Source organism: Psammomys obesus, unplaced genomic scaffold (genome assembly GCF_907164565.1).
Source record: "Psammomys obesus unplaced genomic scaffold, mPsaObe1.curated_primary_1811, whole genome shotgun sequence".
Classification (NCBI taxonomy): Eukaryota; Metazoa; Chordata; class Mammalia; order Rodentia; family Muridae; genus Psammomys; species Psammomys obesus.
In genome coordinates this window covers 10003598-10021888 of record NW_026586550.1, presented here as the reverse complement: position 1 = coordinate 10021888, position 18291 = coordinate 10003598, and the positions used below count along the sequence as shown (strand labels likewise).

The 18291-nt window shown below is 38.8% G+C and overlaps 1 protein-coding gene across 7 annotated transcripts in view; it reads right to left on the bottom strand.

The window, feature by feature from the left end:
* Window positions 1-250: 250 nt before the first annotated feature.
* The window catches only part of Cnot4 (CCR4-NOT transcription complex subunit 4), a 106304-nt gene continuing 88263 nt past the window's right edge, over window positions 251-18291 (bottom strand). For 5 of the 7 annotated variants that reach the window (XM_055602017.1, XM_055602016.1, XM_055602020.1 and 2 more), the window contains 2 exons: window positions 2320-2532; window positions 251-1635 (listed from right to left, as the gene is read on the bottom strand). In XM_055602017.1, the coding sequence (XP_055457992.1) occupies window positions 1334-1635; window positions 2320-2532 (515 nt within the window). In that variant the 3' untranslated portion in view covers window positions 251-1333. The remainder of the gene's footprint in view (window positions 1636-2319; window positions 2533-18291) is intronic. The other 2 variants (XM_055602021.1, XM_055602022.1) reach the window with 1 other exon arrangement.

Genomic DNA, 18291 nt, shown 5'->3' with positions numbered 1-18291 from the left:
TCTGCTCTACATTTATGATGGCCTAGCAGAGGTATTGCTCTGGAAAGCCACTGAAAACAAGGGAGCTGATCTTTAAAACTAGTGGTGACTGACAAAAACAACTTTTACATTGTTTTCTAGTTTCTTTGCAACCATCCTCTATTAGCAGAAGATGTAAAATCTAGTGGAAACTCAAATGGCACTGTATCATAAAACATTTCAAAATAACACGTAATAAACTGGAAAAACAAAAACAACAATCACCCAAGGGTCACCATCAAGTTTTCTGTTTTATTTAAGATTTTAGTTTTAATTCTGAAGAAAGAGGTACATTTCCTTGTTTTTAGTTTTAGCATCAGGTTATAACCAGGTTTGTTTTCTTTTCTCCTGTCTTTTCAATACTGCACAAACGTCCAGAAACTACAGGGTTAAGTAAAAGCTGCAGGCAAGGAGGTCAGAGATTTGCTCCTGTTGGTGATCAGATGGCCCCAGAGCAGTGCTGGCTGAGTGCCCTGTCAGATGGACTTAAGGTCAGAGAGGAAAAAAAAAAAAAAAAAAAAGAAGAAGATTCTGATAGAGGAGAAAGACTGAAGAAATCAGTTTAATTCAGCTCTTATAGTATGGATGGGTATTAAATCTGTGAATACTCTTTTCTTTAAAGCATCTGAATTTAAATCTAAAGCCCAATTTTTTTCTTAAAAAATTACTTTTCCCTCCTTATAAGCTCTTTAGCAATGGGCCAGTTACTACTACAGATCAATTTATCTTGCCATCAACTTCCAATAAACCCCTTTGCTTAACAACACAATTGAGTCCTCCCCATCAATTCAATAAAGAATTTAAAATTAAAAGCATTTTCCTGTAATAGTGAAAAGCTGAACACAAGGTGGATGCCAGGACCACTGCTTTCCCCCATGGATTTAGCAATCTCATTTAATCAGCCTGGTTTTCAATTCTGCAGTTGATAATGCATTTACTTGACCTTTCCTATAAATTAATCGTCATTTTCTGCTAAGCAGATTATGTCATTATTATGAGCGACAAACAGTAATTTTCTAAGTATTGAGACTGCCTTTTGATTTTCTTTTCCTCTGCTTAAAAAGGCATTTGCCCCCCCCCCCCCCAGAAATATTCAATAGTGTCACTCACTCAAATGCTGGATCAACCGAAACTTTTTACAACTAAAGAAAAGATGGTAAAGACTCTGTGACTGCATCGCATCTGGGGGTGGGGAGAAAAAACCAATCAGGAACTGGATTCTTCAGAACATAAGAGATGAGAAGGAAGCTGTGAGTGGGCTAAAAGGGAGAAAACAGGGTGGGACAAATCCTGCCCTTTTGAATTCTCTCTTTGCTTAGTGGCGGTCCAGTGTTGAACTCTGTAGCAGATCTGTGGGGGTTTTGCTGGGGGGTCTGAATGCTGTCTGGAAGCCTGGGGGTGGGGAGTGGAAGGTGGAAGGATTTGAAGGAGGTGGGTAGGGGTTCCAACTGGCTCTGTGCAGAGGGATCTGTGTGCTGAAGGGGGCGCTGTGGTGGGTCTGTGACGGGGCAGCGCTGGGGCCGTCCATCTCTGTGAGGGCCTGAAGGGATTTTAGCCAGTGTGGAGGATTGTCGTCTTGAGTAGAGTCTAAACTGTTTCCTGAAGATGCTGGAATACCTACAGAGGAAACAGGAAACAAAAAGGAAATGGTGAGTGTGTAAAGAAAGAGCACCAAGTAACTCGGGTAAACTTTAAAGAATTTGTTTACCCAAGAAATAAAAAAAAGTACAATTTTAAATTTCCAAATGAAACCTTATAAATCTTATGTTCCCTTAGCCACCTTCCCCTTTCTCCAGCAATAACCAAGATTTATTGTTACACAAACTCCTCCTTAAACTTAGTCCCTCACTTTGAGGCGGAACAGCAAATAACAAAACCCCAAATCCCTCCAAACAAACAAACTCCACCCCCAATGAGTCCCAGGACCCCAACAGTAAATGATGTATTTTCCCCATTGCGCCCACCCTTCTCTAGTAGGGATCTGTACAGACAGCCTTATATAGAGAGCTTTATAAAGAGTGGAGTATGTTTCTTTTTGAGATGTCTCAGTTAGATCCTTTTGTAACTTTGAGGCCTACAAAATACACGCATGCTGCCAGACAGTAACACCTACTTAGACCAAAAGGAGCAACTGAGGCACAAATGCCTCAGAACACAACTAGGCCGACAGGTTCACCATGACCTTAAGAATGAATCAGGCTTTGTGAGGAGGAACTTATGTCAAAGAGGCCCCTGTTCTGACTTATTCTGTGCTAAAAAACACACTGATGGCTGTGGGCGGAGCTGAAGGGAGAAAGTTACCTGTGATGATGGCTGGGTCTGTCCAGCTGCCAGGGCTGTCCCAACTCACGCTGTCGGTGGTGGCAGTGTTGGACGTTGGTGCACTGTGGTTGGCGTTGGAGGGGGAAGAAGAATTGGGCAGTCCACCAAAGTTGATGTTAATGTTGGGTAGAAGTGCCCTTAGCCCGTCCTGCCATTCCTTCATATTTAAACTCTCTACAGAACTGTTGTTGTCTGGGAGATTTACCAACAAAAAAATGAAAGATAAAAAAAAAATAAAAAGCTGACGTTAGAAACATATGTTGTTCTTTAGTGGTTAAGCGGGAGAGGAATTATTCTTTCTTTACTGAGCGTTTATGGGTCCTAGTGAGACAAACTGGATTAGGACTGTGCTTGTGAGCTCAGGGATGACAAGTGAGGGAGAGGGAAGCTCTCTCAGGCTGATGGGAGGGGTCTTCTGGTCTCTTTCTAGCCTCCGGACTACTACATGTGTACAAATCAATAATCCAGATGCAAGACTAAATGCCCTAAAGACAAACCAGCATCAGCTACAGGATAAAGTTTCAGCCAGAGAGGCATTTAGCCGGCTCAGCTGATGTACACCATTAAAAAGAAGCCAATAGTAAAAGAAAGTGATGTTCTCCTATTATAAATTTGGTAATACATTTCCGGGTAGAAAGGGAATAATGAACAGACTTCTGAATTTGGAAGAACATTCTCCTCCAAGGACAGCAAGCATGGTCTGGGCTCCTCTTGGTGGAGCTGGCCCCAGCTTCTGCCTGCTCCACTCCTCTCCAGCTCCGCGAGTCACAGAGTGTGAGCCACAGGGTCCTAACAGTCGTCAGACTCTATTTACGGGTAGTGTCAAATAGACGACACTACCAATAAGTAAATAAATAAAAAAATTAAAAAAAAAAAGGATCTGTATCAACTGTGGCTTAAATGGGTGACTTACTACTGTTCAGAATCCATATATAATATTTGGGGCTGGGGAAGGTAAAGTAACAACTTCTTAGAATAATTATTTTATTGAAAATAAGAATGAATCATATAACCAACTACAGTTTTTGAAAAGCAAAAAATATTTCTTTCTACAGCACTGATCAGCAATCAGTATGGAGGGTGATAACAACAGTGACAATGATCGATCAGGCAGGCCATGTTCTTTGGTAAATTCAGAATTTTCTTTTCAAATTTTGCTTTGCCCCATTACTGACCTATACCAGATTCTACTAGGTTTCAGCAAACGAAGCATTTCATGGTACTAACCTTCTTTATAAAAGACACAACTAAAGTCAAGGAAGATAACCTCTGAATCTGACAGAAAGGAAGAAAAAGCACTCTAGACTAGGTTAAAAAAAAAAAAACGGGGGTAGGGAGAATTCTTCCAACTTAATTTTACCCCACAACTGGTATTTACTAAGCCTAACCCTTCTTACACATGCACACCATTTTCATTTGCATTGTGGTGTACAATTTACAAGGCACCTGGACAGTTAATGATGTCATTTGACCCTCAAACAACCCTGTGAGGTAGGCAAGGAGGAGTCTGCACTTAACAAAGAGCAGACAGGGTCAATGTCTTACTATTACTTCTAGCATGCCTAAATCCTAGCCAGCATTCCATGGGTGAGTGGGGCAGGAGGACCATGGCAACATGGCAAGACTGCCCCAAAAGAGAAAATAGTTGCCCACGTTTACAGAACTCATTTTTGGTAACCTGAATCTAGTCACTGAGGGATATATAGTTAAAAAAAAATTAATATCAAGCTCTCTCTTGGTCTACTTGTATAGACTATTAGTGGATTTTTTTTAATGAGTCAAATATTTAAGGGCAAAACCCAAGTTCCTATGAAGCCCACAATTTAAAAAGACACAAAAAAGAAAGAAGAAGTATCACTGCCCTGTCTATCAGGGATGATGGACAGGACAGAAATAACACACCCCAAGGAACAGACAGGAGAATCCCCCCACATATACACTCACTGTACCTTCTATTATTGGAGGACAAATTTAGGATCTCTTGTGAGCTAGGTAAGCACTCTATCACTGAGCTATACCCCAAACTCCAAGAAACCACCTCCCTTTAGAGACAGGGTCTCATGTATCTCAGGCTGGCCCTGAAATCCCTGATCCCCTTGCCCCCACCCCTGGAGTACTGCAATTACAAGTGCGTAACAGGTTAAATGATGCTGGGACTCAAACCCAGGTCTTCCTGAATGCCAGGAGAGCATTCTATCAGCTAAACCTACCAATCTCTAAGGTAAAAAGTTCTAATTGAGAATACAATTGTCAGTGCCTCCCTCTAGGTCCATAACTTTCACTAGGCATCAACAATATCCTCTGATAAAAACTGATATCATACATGTATTAAATTACAGGAAGGTTTGTTGGGTAAGGCGTAGTCTAGTTTCTAAAGCAGTAGAACTGGAAGGAGAATAAACTAAGAATGGTGTTCTATGGAGCAAAGCTGAATTCTTAAAAGGTTTGAAACCTTCATGGAAGGGAAACAAAACCCCCTTGGAAAGAAATGCTGTATTGCTAACCATATGGGAAGGACTAGAGAGTGGCAAATTCTCCTGGTCTGGGTGGTCCAGGACACTGAGATGCTCAAGCCAATAACTGGCTTCTCTCTCTCCTACCTACTCATAATATGTTCTTAACCATTACTTTACATTTTCCAAGAAACAGAAGAACACTTACCTCCACTTACAGATTAACACATTCAGGTAACACATTCAGGAAAATTTATTATGAAGTGGTATCACCATACAGTCAAAACGCAGCAAAGCAGAGCTCTAGGAGAGCCCTATACTTTATATATTGGCTTTGCTGAGAACCAAGAACTATTTAAAAAACAAACAAACAAACAAAGCCCACGTTTTCTTTTTTTTTAATCAAGGGCTATTTGTTCCTCTGACTGCAAAATAATACAATTCAGCAATAGTGTTAGTGGTAGCCAAAGAGAGTCATCTGTGGTACATGACACACAAACAGGAAACTACAATCTTCCCATTGTTTGATTGTAAGGTAGCTTACTTAATAATTTTTAACAATCTTTACTAAAAAACAATAAACAACACATACTCCCATACACATACTCAAAACAATGCAGGGACCTCAACATTCTGAGAGCCTTAGAGTACAGTGTGTACCTGACAGTGGAGACGTATAAGGAAGAGCATCACACACCACAGGGCCCACAGCCTTAGCTTTTGGAATGAAAACATATTCTGAAGAGCGTAGAAGAAAGTCTGCTTCCCCACCTTCTCTACTGTTGAGCTGAGTGTTAGTGTAAAGAAAGAGCACCAGTAAATCCTAACCTCACCCAAACAGCTGTGTCTACCCTCCCCTCACAGCCTGACCCACATTTGCTTTGACTGTAGAATCTAGTAAGCCCATCCCTGGAAACATGGCACTGAGGGGTAGTGTTAGGCAAATGTCCTGTGGCTGAGCTGCACCCCGGCCTGGCAGCCAGTTTTAGCAATGCCCTGTACTTTGGACACTGCACTACCATCCTTGTTGTTGATAGCTGTCCTATACATTGCGGGATGCTTACCAGCACCATACCCTCAGACGTGAAAATCCAATGTGTCTACAGTAGACATTCTTTCTAAGTGCCACCGGAGGGAGGTGGGAGCAAATTCACTCCCCCTCCAAACAGCCTCAGCACTTGGACCACTGACTCAATCTGATTTAACTTAATTATCTTTTAAGGATTCACACTAGGAATTCACTGCAAGAGAGTCAGCAGGTCTACCGAAGAAGACCCTGGGCTACAGAAGGCAGCACTAGGGCTGTCTGTCAATATAACCTAACATGTATCACACTTAGTCTCTACTGCCCTGTCCCTGTGAGGATAGAATTAGGAGGAAAAGTCATCACACGCACATTCATTTCTTGATAAATAACTACACAACAGCAAATGTTTCTCTACTGGTCATGTATTAATGAGCCAAGGCAGAAGATTTCTTACTTGCCAGTAACTGGCCTGCACAGGTCTCTTCTTAGGATCTTAACCATAATAGCCACTGTGCCCGACCTGCTTAGCCTGACTGCCACAAATGCTCCACATGCACAACTTGGAAAAATCCAAGCAAGGTACAATGGAAAACCAAGCTCACTAAATATATTTTATGGTAAAAGGACACTCATTTAAAAGTATTTAGTGTTGGCAGGACTGACTGTGAACACATAGGCCTTATCAACTAACGTACTTTGATACAATTAAATTTATAGGCACACCAAGTCCTCTGGCTTTTACGCTTTGGTGGGAACAGCTGGCTCACAAATTTGGCCCTAATTCTTGAGTTTCAACTACAGACTGCAGTAGTGAGAGCAGATGCCTTATATTTCAGGTTAAATCACTCTGTGTAGGACTAACTTCTCACATGGGCTGGGAAGCCACTTGCAGGCAAAATACCAAGATTAAAATAAATAATTTTTAAAAACCCATTTTCTCAATTTTCTACTCCAAAGACCTCACTCTGCTCTATGTCCTCATTACTTCAGGGCTAACAGTCCCTCTACGTTAAATAGCAGCTTCATTTTACAAATGAGGAAGCTGAGTAGCCGCTGTTCCTTTAAAGAAGTCACTCAACGTGATATAAAGATGTTAACAACAGTAACCAAAATCAGTTCAACTTTAAAGCATCTGTTTCTGTAAAAGTCACTGCCAACCAGTGGTGGTTCAGGCAGGACTGTAAGCTACATACAGTACAAGAAGACATGTTACCTACCCAGATCGTGTGACAATACATACCAGGCAGGTTCTATGAGGCACAAAGAAGGAAGTGAGTCATCCTGCCATTCTACAGATGAGATTATGGTGCCAGGGAAGCACCAGGGGAAGAAGGAAAGAGCTTCCTGTGCAGAACAGAGGCAGGGAGGTGGTCACGAAAGCACATAAGCAGGTATGCTTTACATATTGTGCATTCTTCTGCTTTATATATGAGGAAAACATTGATGTCATAGTGCACACCTGTTAGCTCAGCAGCTAAAGGGTTACCACACATCACAGGAGGCAAAAGCAAAAGGATCACCACAAATTTGAGGGCAGCCTGGTCTACAAAAGTAAGTTTCAGGCCAGCCAAGGGTACCCAGCACTACCCATCTGGAAAACAAGAGAAAGCAAACTATAAGTTTAATACAAAAGATATACAGTAGAAGTAATCACAGAAGGAACAGAAGGAATCTGAATAGAGGACATAAAACTCAATGAAGAAGGAAGGGAAGAGACAGAGGAAGAGAGAGGGAGAGACAGGGAGGACAGGGAAAGGGAGAGAAAGAGGGAGAGACAGACAGACAGACCTGTCTAGGAAAACTACAGAGGCTGATGAAAAAGGAAGCTCACAGACACGCACTTCAACATGCATGAAACTGAGCATCAACTGTGAGCACATCAGGGTTAGGGCTGGATTAGGGCTAGCCTTGTAGTGAACACACAGACCACATGATAAACACTGAAGAAGATATGAGACCACCAGAGCACTCAAAAGAACATGGTTTCCCCCAAACAGATTTAAAAATTGAAGACATGCAAGCTATCAACCACTGTAGCATCTTGTGAGGTCTAAATCTGCTCTAAGAAAACAAACCTGACAAAATGAGGCCCCCCTACATGTCTTTTCCAAGACAGTAAGAAAGGACAGGAACCCTATTCTACCAACAAGGGAACTAGTTACCTGCTGTAAAGATTCGGACTCTTTGGGATTTATGTTAGTAAGGACTAACTAGACGGCAATCATCCTGGCTCCTGTTACTACCACAGTGCACTGTAATCATTCACTCACACTTATTCTTTCCTATTGGTCTCGGAGTTCTTTCTTGGTTTGTAAATAGTATCTGACCCTCACGAGGCAATAGAACAAATGGCACTGAACAATGTGCTTCCAGGTTAGTTAATAACGTTCCATGCCTTTGATCCCAGCACTGGGAGGCAGAAGCAGGTGGATATCTGGGTTTGAGGCCAACTTAGTCTACAGCGTGAGTTCTAGGACAGCCAAGGCTACACAGGAAAACCCTGTCTCAAAAAACAAAAAAATAAATAAATAAAAAAGAAAGGAAAAAATTTTCTAAAACAAGTAAAAGAAAAAAATGGGTGAAGGTGGTTCCCATGTGGGAGCAATGATACACAGGTGACAGAATTCTAGCTATGCACCAATAAATATTAATAATACTAATAAGGAAATAAAAATGAGATGGCATATAAAGAAGTCAGTTGTATGAGAAAGATCTGATGAGATTATATTTGAAAAGATTAGCAAAGATGAAATAGACATATTATTTGTAATGTAGGATTAAAAATTGTAATATCTAATTTTAATCTTGTGGATTAAAATTAGAATCCATAACAATCCATTGCATGCTAATGACAAGAAACGGCTATGTGTGAAATACCAAAAAAAAAAAAAAAAAAAAAAAAAGTCTTAGGTTATTAATATTAAGCCACGGGAAAAGGCGGAGATCATATTTCAATGTTCATTTCACTCCCATCCATCGTATTTGAAAGAAGCAGGTTCTCCTAGCCAAAAGGGCAGATTAAGTACATAAAGACAGGAGATGCAGAAGCAGTTAAAAGGCATCTGCTACAGTGAGTCAAGCTCAGTTCTCTAGACACAAAGTAAAGTGCATCCTGGGGTATCAGTCCTCACAGATAAGACCCTACAGCCGTTGTTGAGAGACAAGCCACACACAGGCAAGAGGCAGACTGCAGAAATGACATGCCTGAATTCTTCAATGACTGAAACCAACAACTGCTCTGCTCCGTGTATTTTTCAAAACATTTCTCTATTAAGCAACATTTTGTCAAGAACTGTAGTTCCCTTTCGACTGAAATATTCAAGAAGTTACACTTATTTTGAAATGAACAGGTAGTCATGGAGGTATCTTTTACTGAAGGCTACTCTCAGGGGAAATATCCTCTTCCTCGAACTTGTGACTTATTTCCTCTTATTCTGCCCAAATCTCAAGCTTTGCAGTTAACGCTTCTTTTATCCCACTGAAACAACAACCCCCAGAGTGGTACAGTGACCAATGGGAGCCAAAGACTTTCCATAAAGAAGGATCACACCAAAATTATTTCTCTGAATAGGCTCTTTGGTTGTTGGAGTATAATGTTTCTTGAATTCAGGAACCCATGCTGTTTTTAATGATTCCTTCTTGGGGTAAAGATGATTGAGACCAGCATGAGCTTAGAGACAAATTTATGTAGGACTTTAGATACTATGTCAGTCTGTCATGCTTCTTGATTTGTTTAACTCTGTTTTTCTGTATACTTAACATGGAAACAAAAAGCCAACTGCACAGATGACAGAATCAAAGAGTGAAAAATACCTCTTCTTAATGTTCTTTATACAAATTCAAATAGTCACTAACAATATTTATCTGTCACCTTATAATTATGTATTCCTTTTTTAAGGCAAACTTGTAAGATGAGGACTTATAAACAGAATGCACTCAAGTAGATCAAATCATGTCACATAAAATATATCAAGAACACAATTCCTATTTAAAAAAATGCATCAGGAGAGTACAGGAGGTGGGAAAAAACCCTAACTACCCAGTAATGTGCATGGGAAAAGGCATAATTATTTCACTCAGCAGACTTGTAATATCTCGTAAAAAAAAAACAAAACAAAACTTAAAACTCCATGTAAACAGATGTGCATGTCTAAATCAGAAATAGCACAACCCTAGCTGAGCCACAAGTGGTAACTAGTTTGAGCATTAGTTTCCTCTTTTTTTATTTTAGATGCTTTTATAAAAGAACTGTATGAGCATAAATGTATGTAAGGGCAAGTACTGGCAATAATGGCTTTCATTAAAACAGATGCCAATCACTGCCCTCAGATTTAAGACAGCCCTAAGAAAGGCACTGTCAAGTTGACATGTAGTATAGAGAGCTACAGGAAGAACTGGGGATCAAGTTACATGTGAATGGATCTGATCTATATCCACAATGGAGGATACAAGCAGTAACAGCCTTCATGGATTTATTAAGGTGCAAATAGAAAAAGATGAAAAGATTTTGGTTTAACTATGAAAAAAATGTCAATTACAAGTTTTCCTAAAGAACTCTTGATTAGTAAAACAAAGTTTTTTGACAACTCAATGGTATACTTAAAATATTCTGAAAATTCAAATATTTTATAGAAGCTTTTGGAATTGTGTCCAACTCAGTAAAGACCACTGTGTATGTGCATAATTTTTTTTCTGTGAACATCAAATAAGCACTAACATGGTAGAAACATGGTAAAAAGATATGTGGTGGTACTGGAAAAGAAAGGAAAGGGATAACATGCAGTTGGAGTTTTAGGGGAGGAGAGCTTAACAATGTAGGGAAAAGGTAGGGTTACAGTTCAAGTTTATTCTGTCTAGATGATTCCAAAGCCAAGCTCACACACAAAGTATGTCCAAGTTTGGCAGGCTCCTGAAGCAACACCACTCCCAAACATGCAGAGAATGTCAACTCTCTCCAACCTGTTTCCACACTCACGTGATAGCCACACTGTTCTTTCTGCTTCCTACTCACGTGGAGAGTGACTATTCCCAATAGAGTCAGCAACAGCTTTTGGTTGTTTAGTGTTGATAAGACATTTTTTGTTGGGGTACAAGTTTCTCTTCAGTTTTGCATTCAAGACTAGATATTTTTGTTGACTTTGCAGCAATTCCCAATGGTTTTATGTCTATTAAACTTTCTAAGATTTCTGATGTTCCTAATTTTTAATATTAAAGAGATTTTCCAATGATCTCGAAGTTAGGTCACTAAAGCTATGTCTTTATTGCATTTTGATTATACAGTTCACTTTTATTACAACAGTGAAGCTTAGTCAGCTTTACCTGATTCTAAAAGACACTTCCTACAAACATAAGCATAGAGTTATCTTAAGGGCTTATAAATTCACAAAAAATTACAAATGAAATAACTAAAATTATTCATTTTTCCAAAACATTATTAAAACTGGCAAATTCAACACTTGTCATGAGCTGCATGCTTAAGTATTTTTAGGCATTAGAATGGTTTACTTTATTGTGATTTCATAAAAAAAAAAACTCAAAACATGATCATCACTTTCTATGAAAACAGAATGGAACGAGTACAGTTACAGTGTAACAGATGACTCGTACAACTCCAGGTACAGTTTGACAGACCACTCATACACTCCAGAAGTTTCTTACTGTAGAAGTTTTGCAAACCCAACAGGCATTTGTTAAGGTTTGAAACTGGCTGGTATAACAAATGTTCATTTTCTGAAAGAAACATGTGTATACTGAAATTTTACTAATTATGTGCAATGTGTGTTCTAAGGGAAAAAAGACTAACAGAAACAATGTATATTAATAAATGAAAGAAGACAAGTTGAAAGCTATTCCAAAGACAAAAACAGAACAGGTAAAACTACAGGGAAAGTACCCAGAGCAGTGGCTTAGAGGAGAGGGATGTAGGAGCAGAATACAGAGGACAGTACAATGATGGATATATGTCATGTATACTTGTCTAATTCTGTACAATGTACAACAGCATGAGTGAGCAGGCCTGATATAAACTATGGACTCTGGATGATCGTGCTGGATCAATGTAGGCTCATCAGCTAGAAGATGCTGATAATGGAGGAAGCTGTGCCTGTATGGGGACATGGAACACATGGGAGATTTTCTGGTTCAGCTGTAATAAAGCAGTTCTAAGCACACACGTTTTGCTGTTGTTTTTTAAAGGCTATTTTGCTTTCTCCCTCTTATTTATTTACTAGAATAAAAGTAAACCTTTTCTGCTTCCAATTTTCAAGCGATGTTTCAATTTAAAGAACAGGGACATTCTTCAACGACACAGACAATGACCTGGTATTGACTTCTACGTTGTATGTGTATACCACTTATTTATAACTATTAAAGTGGTTCTCTCTCTCTCTAACACACACAGACACACACGCATGCATACTTATTGCATCCTAATAAGAACACATCCTTTCCAGTTCACAAAAGCCAATCCTCTTCTGGAGGACAGCATTTCAAAAGACTCTGATGAATTTAAAGACTTTTATGCTTACCACCAGTCCACTAAAAAGACTTTTATTTTAAAATCACTTAAAAATATGCATTTATGTAAGTGTTCATCCTTAGTTATGATTTATTATAGTTGAATTTGGAACAGATTGCCAGAGATGGTCTTGACAGAACCAATTCTCAGTCAATATTCAAGCTCACTGAAAAAGAAGGCAGGAAGGAAACAGGGAAGGAAGATTAGATGAATACATTTTAAATATAAGTCAGAAACTGTAATTCTTATTTCAGATATTCTGGAGCTTCAAACTAAATTAGAACTAATGTTTTGGTGAAAAAAATTAGAAGTAATACATGATTTTTAAAGAGTACCATAAAAACTTGCCTTAACTGAATATTAAAACCTTCCAATGCCAAAAATCTGTTGATTCAACATTTAACAATGCAAGGGTTGCTCTTCAGTCAATTCCAAAACCTAGACTATGCCTTCTGTTCAAATGTGTTGTTTCAATTAAAAAAAAAAAAAGAAAAGAATATGATCACTTAAAAAACAAAAATCCATTTTAGAAACACAAGGATAAGGGAGTAGAATGGTTCCTGCTAACAGCAGCTCTGACAGACACCATTCTCTTTTGTAATAGAAAAAATACAGGCTATTAGATCCATACAAAGAGCAAGCACTAAGGTCTAGTTATGGGATTGAGGATGTAGCTCAGTTGATAAGAGTGCTTCCTTAGCATACACAAGGCCCTGGGTTTGATTCTCAGCACTACATAAAGCAAACACATTAGTACACACCTGTAATCCCAACACTCAAAAGATGGCCAAACTCAAGGTCATCTTGATACACAGTGAATTTAAAGCTAGCCTTTAAATCCATGAGACTCTGTCTCAAAATAAAATATAAATAAACTGAGAAGATCTACTTGTGACTTCCCCACTAATTGTGGTAAATTACATGGAGCAAGAAATGACTCTTTATTCAAAGAAAGAAAAAGATAAAGATGTGAGTGCAAGTGCTCAGAATGGCACATAAGGTGTTCAAAAATTATAATCTAAAATTGTTATAACTTAAAGAGTATTTTGGGATTATTAAAACCCATGCTTATTTTAGTAATTTGAGTAAATTTTAAACTACAGCAAGAGGCTGGGTGTGGTGGTGCATGCCCTAAATCTCAGTATTTAGGAGGCAGAGGCAGAGGCAGAGGCAGGCAGATCTCTGTGAGTTCAGGGCCAGCTTAGTGTTCAAAGCAAGTTCCAAACCAGCCATGGCTTAAAAGTATAAACCTGTCTCAAAACAAAAAATAAAAGGATAAACCTTAACATGCCAGGTTTTCAGATTATCTAGCAGGACTGACTTTGACCATGTGAAGATCACAGGTTTACTAGTGAACAATTCAGAAGGGGTAAGGAATTAAACCTGATAGATAATCTTTCCTTAATGGGCATTAAGAAGAAATCTTTTCTCTTTTTGGGGGGATAGAGGGAGCTAGATATCAAACACAGGGCCTTGCACAAGTGCCATGATTATGGGTTTTAATAAAACGTATTATTTTAATAGCAAACGCGTAAGTGGAACAAGAGCATGCAACCCAACACTCAGTTTAAGGCAAATGCAAAATGTTCCTACTTGGTGGATGACTTCACAACCCACGGCCTGGTTACCTTTATTTATAGATGTAACAAAGAATTAAAAAATGAAAGACCAAAAAAGAAAAAAAAAAAAAAAACCACACGGCTTTATGGCGTCAAACTCCTGGCAAAAGGCTACATGTAATATGCTGAGGTATCAAACAACTGCAGTGAAGTTTCAGGCTACTTTGTTCTGAGACCAACAGCAAAGTAAATATGGAATTGAGTGAGTGATTGGAATTCTATTTTGCCATATCAGGAAATAGCAGCAGGCTGTTACAGTTGACTGGCGGCAGCTTTCTTGTCCCCCCCCCCCCCCCCGTGGAGATGCTGATGGTATTATCATCTTTAAATTCTTGTGCAGTTTTTCCTGTTTCAGTATACTAAAAGCAACAATGTCCTCAACTGAAAAAAGGCAGCAAAGTAGCTGTCAGTCTACAAAATGTAACACAGGGTACTACTTCTTCAAAGCTGAATGTGAGGGCACGCCTTTAGTGTTGCTATGATGTCCTTTAGAGCCATTACTACACAGGTGTTGGGGGTTGTTTATTTCAGAGTAGTAGAGATCTCAGCAGTCTAGTGGTAATAGATGTTGGTCTTCACGCTCTTTGGTACGGAAGAAAGTCCATGTAAACTAAATTCTCCACCTTTTAATCTTTATTTTAGTTCTGACATTAGCAATTATATAATGAAATTTACATGAAGAATCCTTGAAACACTACAACTGGGCCACATTTTACTTGATAGCTTACAGGACACATGATGACTGCTGGAGCATAGACATTTTGAAAGCCTTCATTTTTACTGACTCAGCTGAAAACCCTTGACTCGAGAAAACTTCTAGCACAGTTAAACTGCAAGACACACATTTAGTGAGGAAACACTTCCAGAATCTTTAAGTCCTTTCTTTCCAGTGAGTTGTATGCATAAAAGAAAATTCAGAATCTTAGTATTTTTTCCTCTGGTGAGTTGTATACATGAAAAAAATATAATACAGACAGGACTAAAGGAACACTAAATTGGTGTTTGAATGTGACTACAAAAAAAAAAATCCTTCTGAGACTGGATTATTATTTGATCCTTACAAGGAAGATTGCTAAAGATTATGCTACCTATCAGAACTCATGCTTGTAATATAAATCTTCAAAATTTTTTTCAAAGATTTTTCTAAAGAGTGACATGGGATGGACTTATTTAGTAGTAAACTTTGATGAGAAAAGGTTATAAAAATCTTTATTTCGAAAAAAACACACAAAAAAAAACCTGTCATCAGGGTGAGCTGGGAACATGTTCTACAACTTCACTGAATTTAAACAGTATCAAAAACAAAACAAAACAAAACCACGTAAGAAAAGACAAAATATTTTTAAGAGATAGCATTAATCCCAAATATACGAATGAAGTAAAACACAGCAGGGACAAATACATAAGAAGCCACAGAAAAACAGCATGAGAATATTTTCTCTGCCACAGTCATCAGGTAAAGGATTTATACACCACCTGCACATGCAGACAGGTACGACACTCACAAGCCTCACGCACACACAGAAAACAAGCAGTATACTTTTCACCTTGGCTAAGTAAAGCCTTCCTTGCATGGTGCTAAGTAAGTATCGTCAAGTTAAGACTGCTATTACAATTTCAAAACCATGCAGGCAGTCGTTCCTAAAAAAGCAAAGATCTCTAGGCTTTGGCTCCTTGTTCTTCTGGGGTTTTGTTGAGGAAAGGGGTTGGCAGTAGGAATGAAAACTGTCAAACAAAGCTTAAGTTGAAACAGTACTATTGTGAGAAGATATGAATGTATTAAAGTTTTATGTTTATTTACCTTTTTAGCTTACTGAGTAAAATATGGAATATAGATATAGCCATTATCACATTGCCCTAACAATAAAGGGGCCAAAATTCTCATTAACAATGAGATAATTTAAAGAGTAGTACCAGGCCAATGCCCTGTATATGTTTAGTTAATTCTACTGTACATGAATTTCACATCTATGAAAAAGAAAGTCATGGGTATGTAAAAGCCTTATAAAGTATACAGTGGGAGGAAGTTTTGGGGGTAATGCTTTTGAGTTTAACAGCATAACAGCAGGTCTGAGTACTAAAAAGGAGCAGGCGTGGTAATACTGTTCTAAGGTCAGTCCAGAGCTGCTGGGGATCTTCAGCATAATCCAAATTGTGTGAAATGGCCTATGAATGAAATCAATAGAAAGAGTGGTCAAAAGGAAGCTAAAAAGAATGAATCAGCTCTTGAAGTCAACATTTCCTACTATTTTAGAGAAACTCTGGGTACTTGAGTCAAGCCTTCAAGTGGCTTAAATTGCTTAGGCTCACCTCACCTTAGGTATCTAACAGTAAGAGGTACTTTTTTTTTTTTTTTTTTTAATGATTAGGAATTAAAACTGGTGTCACAGTTTTGCCAACTTGAAGAAATCTAAAATCACCCAGGAAAGAGTCTCTATGAAGGTAGGTCCAGACCAGTTTGGCCTATGCTTACATCGATGGGAGATTATTTGGATCACATTAACTGATGGGGAAGATCTAGTATAAAAGCAGGTAGCACCATTTCCCGAGTTGTGTACTGAGTGTGTAAATCAGAGAAAGCTGGCGGGGCATAACTTGCACAAATAATTCCTTCCTCTCCACTTCCAGACTTTGATGAAACATCACAGCTGTTACAAGTCCCTGAACTGGAACGCCCCTTATGATGAGCTTTAGCTTGGGACTGTGAGCAAACACAGCCCTCCTTTTCCTAAGTTGCCTTTGTCAAGGAATTTTATTGGAGCAACAGAAATCAAAGTAAGGCAGATAGTAACATTAATTCTCCCAGAAGCTGAACACAGACTAGTAAAGAAGTCTAAGAACAGAGTTTTCGCAATCAGCATGGTTTCACAAATGTAGTTTTGTTGAACAATGTGTCACAGCTGACATCTCATCCTACATATATGGCAACAAATCCAGTTGACTTAAAATACTCATTTCAGAAAACTAGGGCTGCTTACAAACTAGGATATTTGCTACTAATTAAATGAAGACACACACACACACACACACACACACACACACACACACACACCTTCATTCCTGCTGTACTACACTTCAGTAACTTTTTTGAAATTTTGGAAAGATTACCAACCTAAGTATACAAATTGTAAGGACCAAAAATATTGGCCCCCATATTTGTAGATTTGTTCATACAGTATCTTGTCTTTTAAGGTGAAACTGTTAAGTTCTCTCCACTTCATCGCGTGCTCTTAACTTGCTATACACATAATGCAGAATGGCCTAATCCAACTGTGCTTATTAGTATTTGCCTTTGTGAGTGGAAAGCCTATGTGGGAAATTTCCAGTTTCCTTCTTAAGTGGGAAACTCTGGCTCAGCAATGCGCTCTTCAACAGATTTGCCATGCTTCACATCCAGTCCATCCTAATGTTTCAGACCCCAACATTACAATTCCTTTGCATATTCGGAGGTTCCTCCAGCCCAACTCACCTCACCCTCACCTTTTATGTTTTACTATTATTCTTTCAGGAAGTTTGTCTTTGGATCATTTCAACTTATAGGAAACCAGACTTGAGATTCTATAAGCAACATCATACTCTCTACAATTCAAATCAACTCTATACTCTCAACAAAGACTGAAGGAAAATAGGGTAGAGAACACAGAGGGGTTAGAAAAGCTAACTGTTCTACTAATCATATAACCTACTATCTTTTCCTGTTTCTCATCTTTTAATTAGCACTCAGGTCATCACACTGATCATAATAACCTCATTATTTGTCATGCATTCAACACTATCCCATTCTTTGCCATGAAATCTAAAGTCATTGAATCTCCTTGCACATCACTTACAACACAGGCTTGTAGGCAATGCCTTACTGGCCTCTTCTTGACTACAAGATTATGTACTCTCAACTGTCCTGGAGCTCACTATATAGGCTAGACTGGCCTTGACATCACAGGGGCCCACCTGCCTCTGCACTGGGATTGAAAGTGTGTGGCAGCACACCTGGATAGACTGAATATTTTTAATGTTGTAATCTTGCATTTATTTGTGTTTTCATTTTCTTCACTTACTAGTCAATCTCTTAATTGTTTGCTTTTTCCACAGCTGAACTTTACGTTAAACCAAAGATCATTTAAAAAGCACACTTAATAGAACTATGAAAAAAAATTGTAAGCAGAATCCTATCTTTACACAATTCTTTAATAAATAAACCCCAAATCTCTAGAGGAACCCTCATCTCACAAATTTGTTTTCCTCCTGGGGCAGACCTGCAAACCCTGCACTCCAGAGGCTGAGAGAGATAGAAGGTGGCCAGCCTGGGGTAAATATGAGCCTGTCTTTTAAAATAAT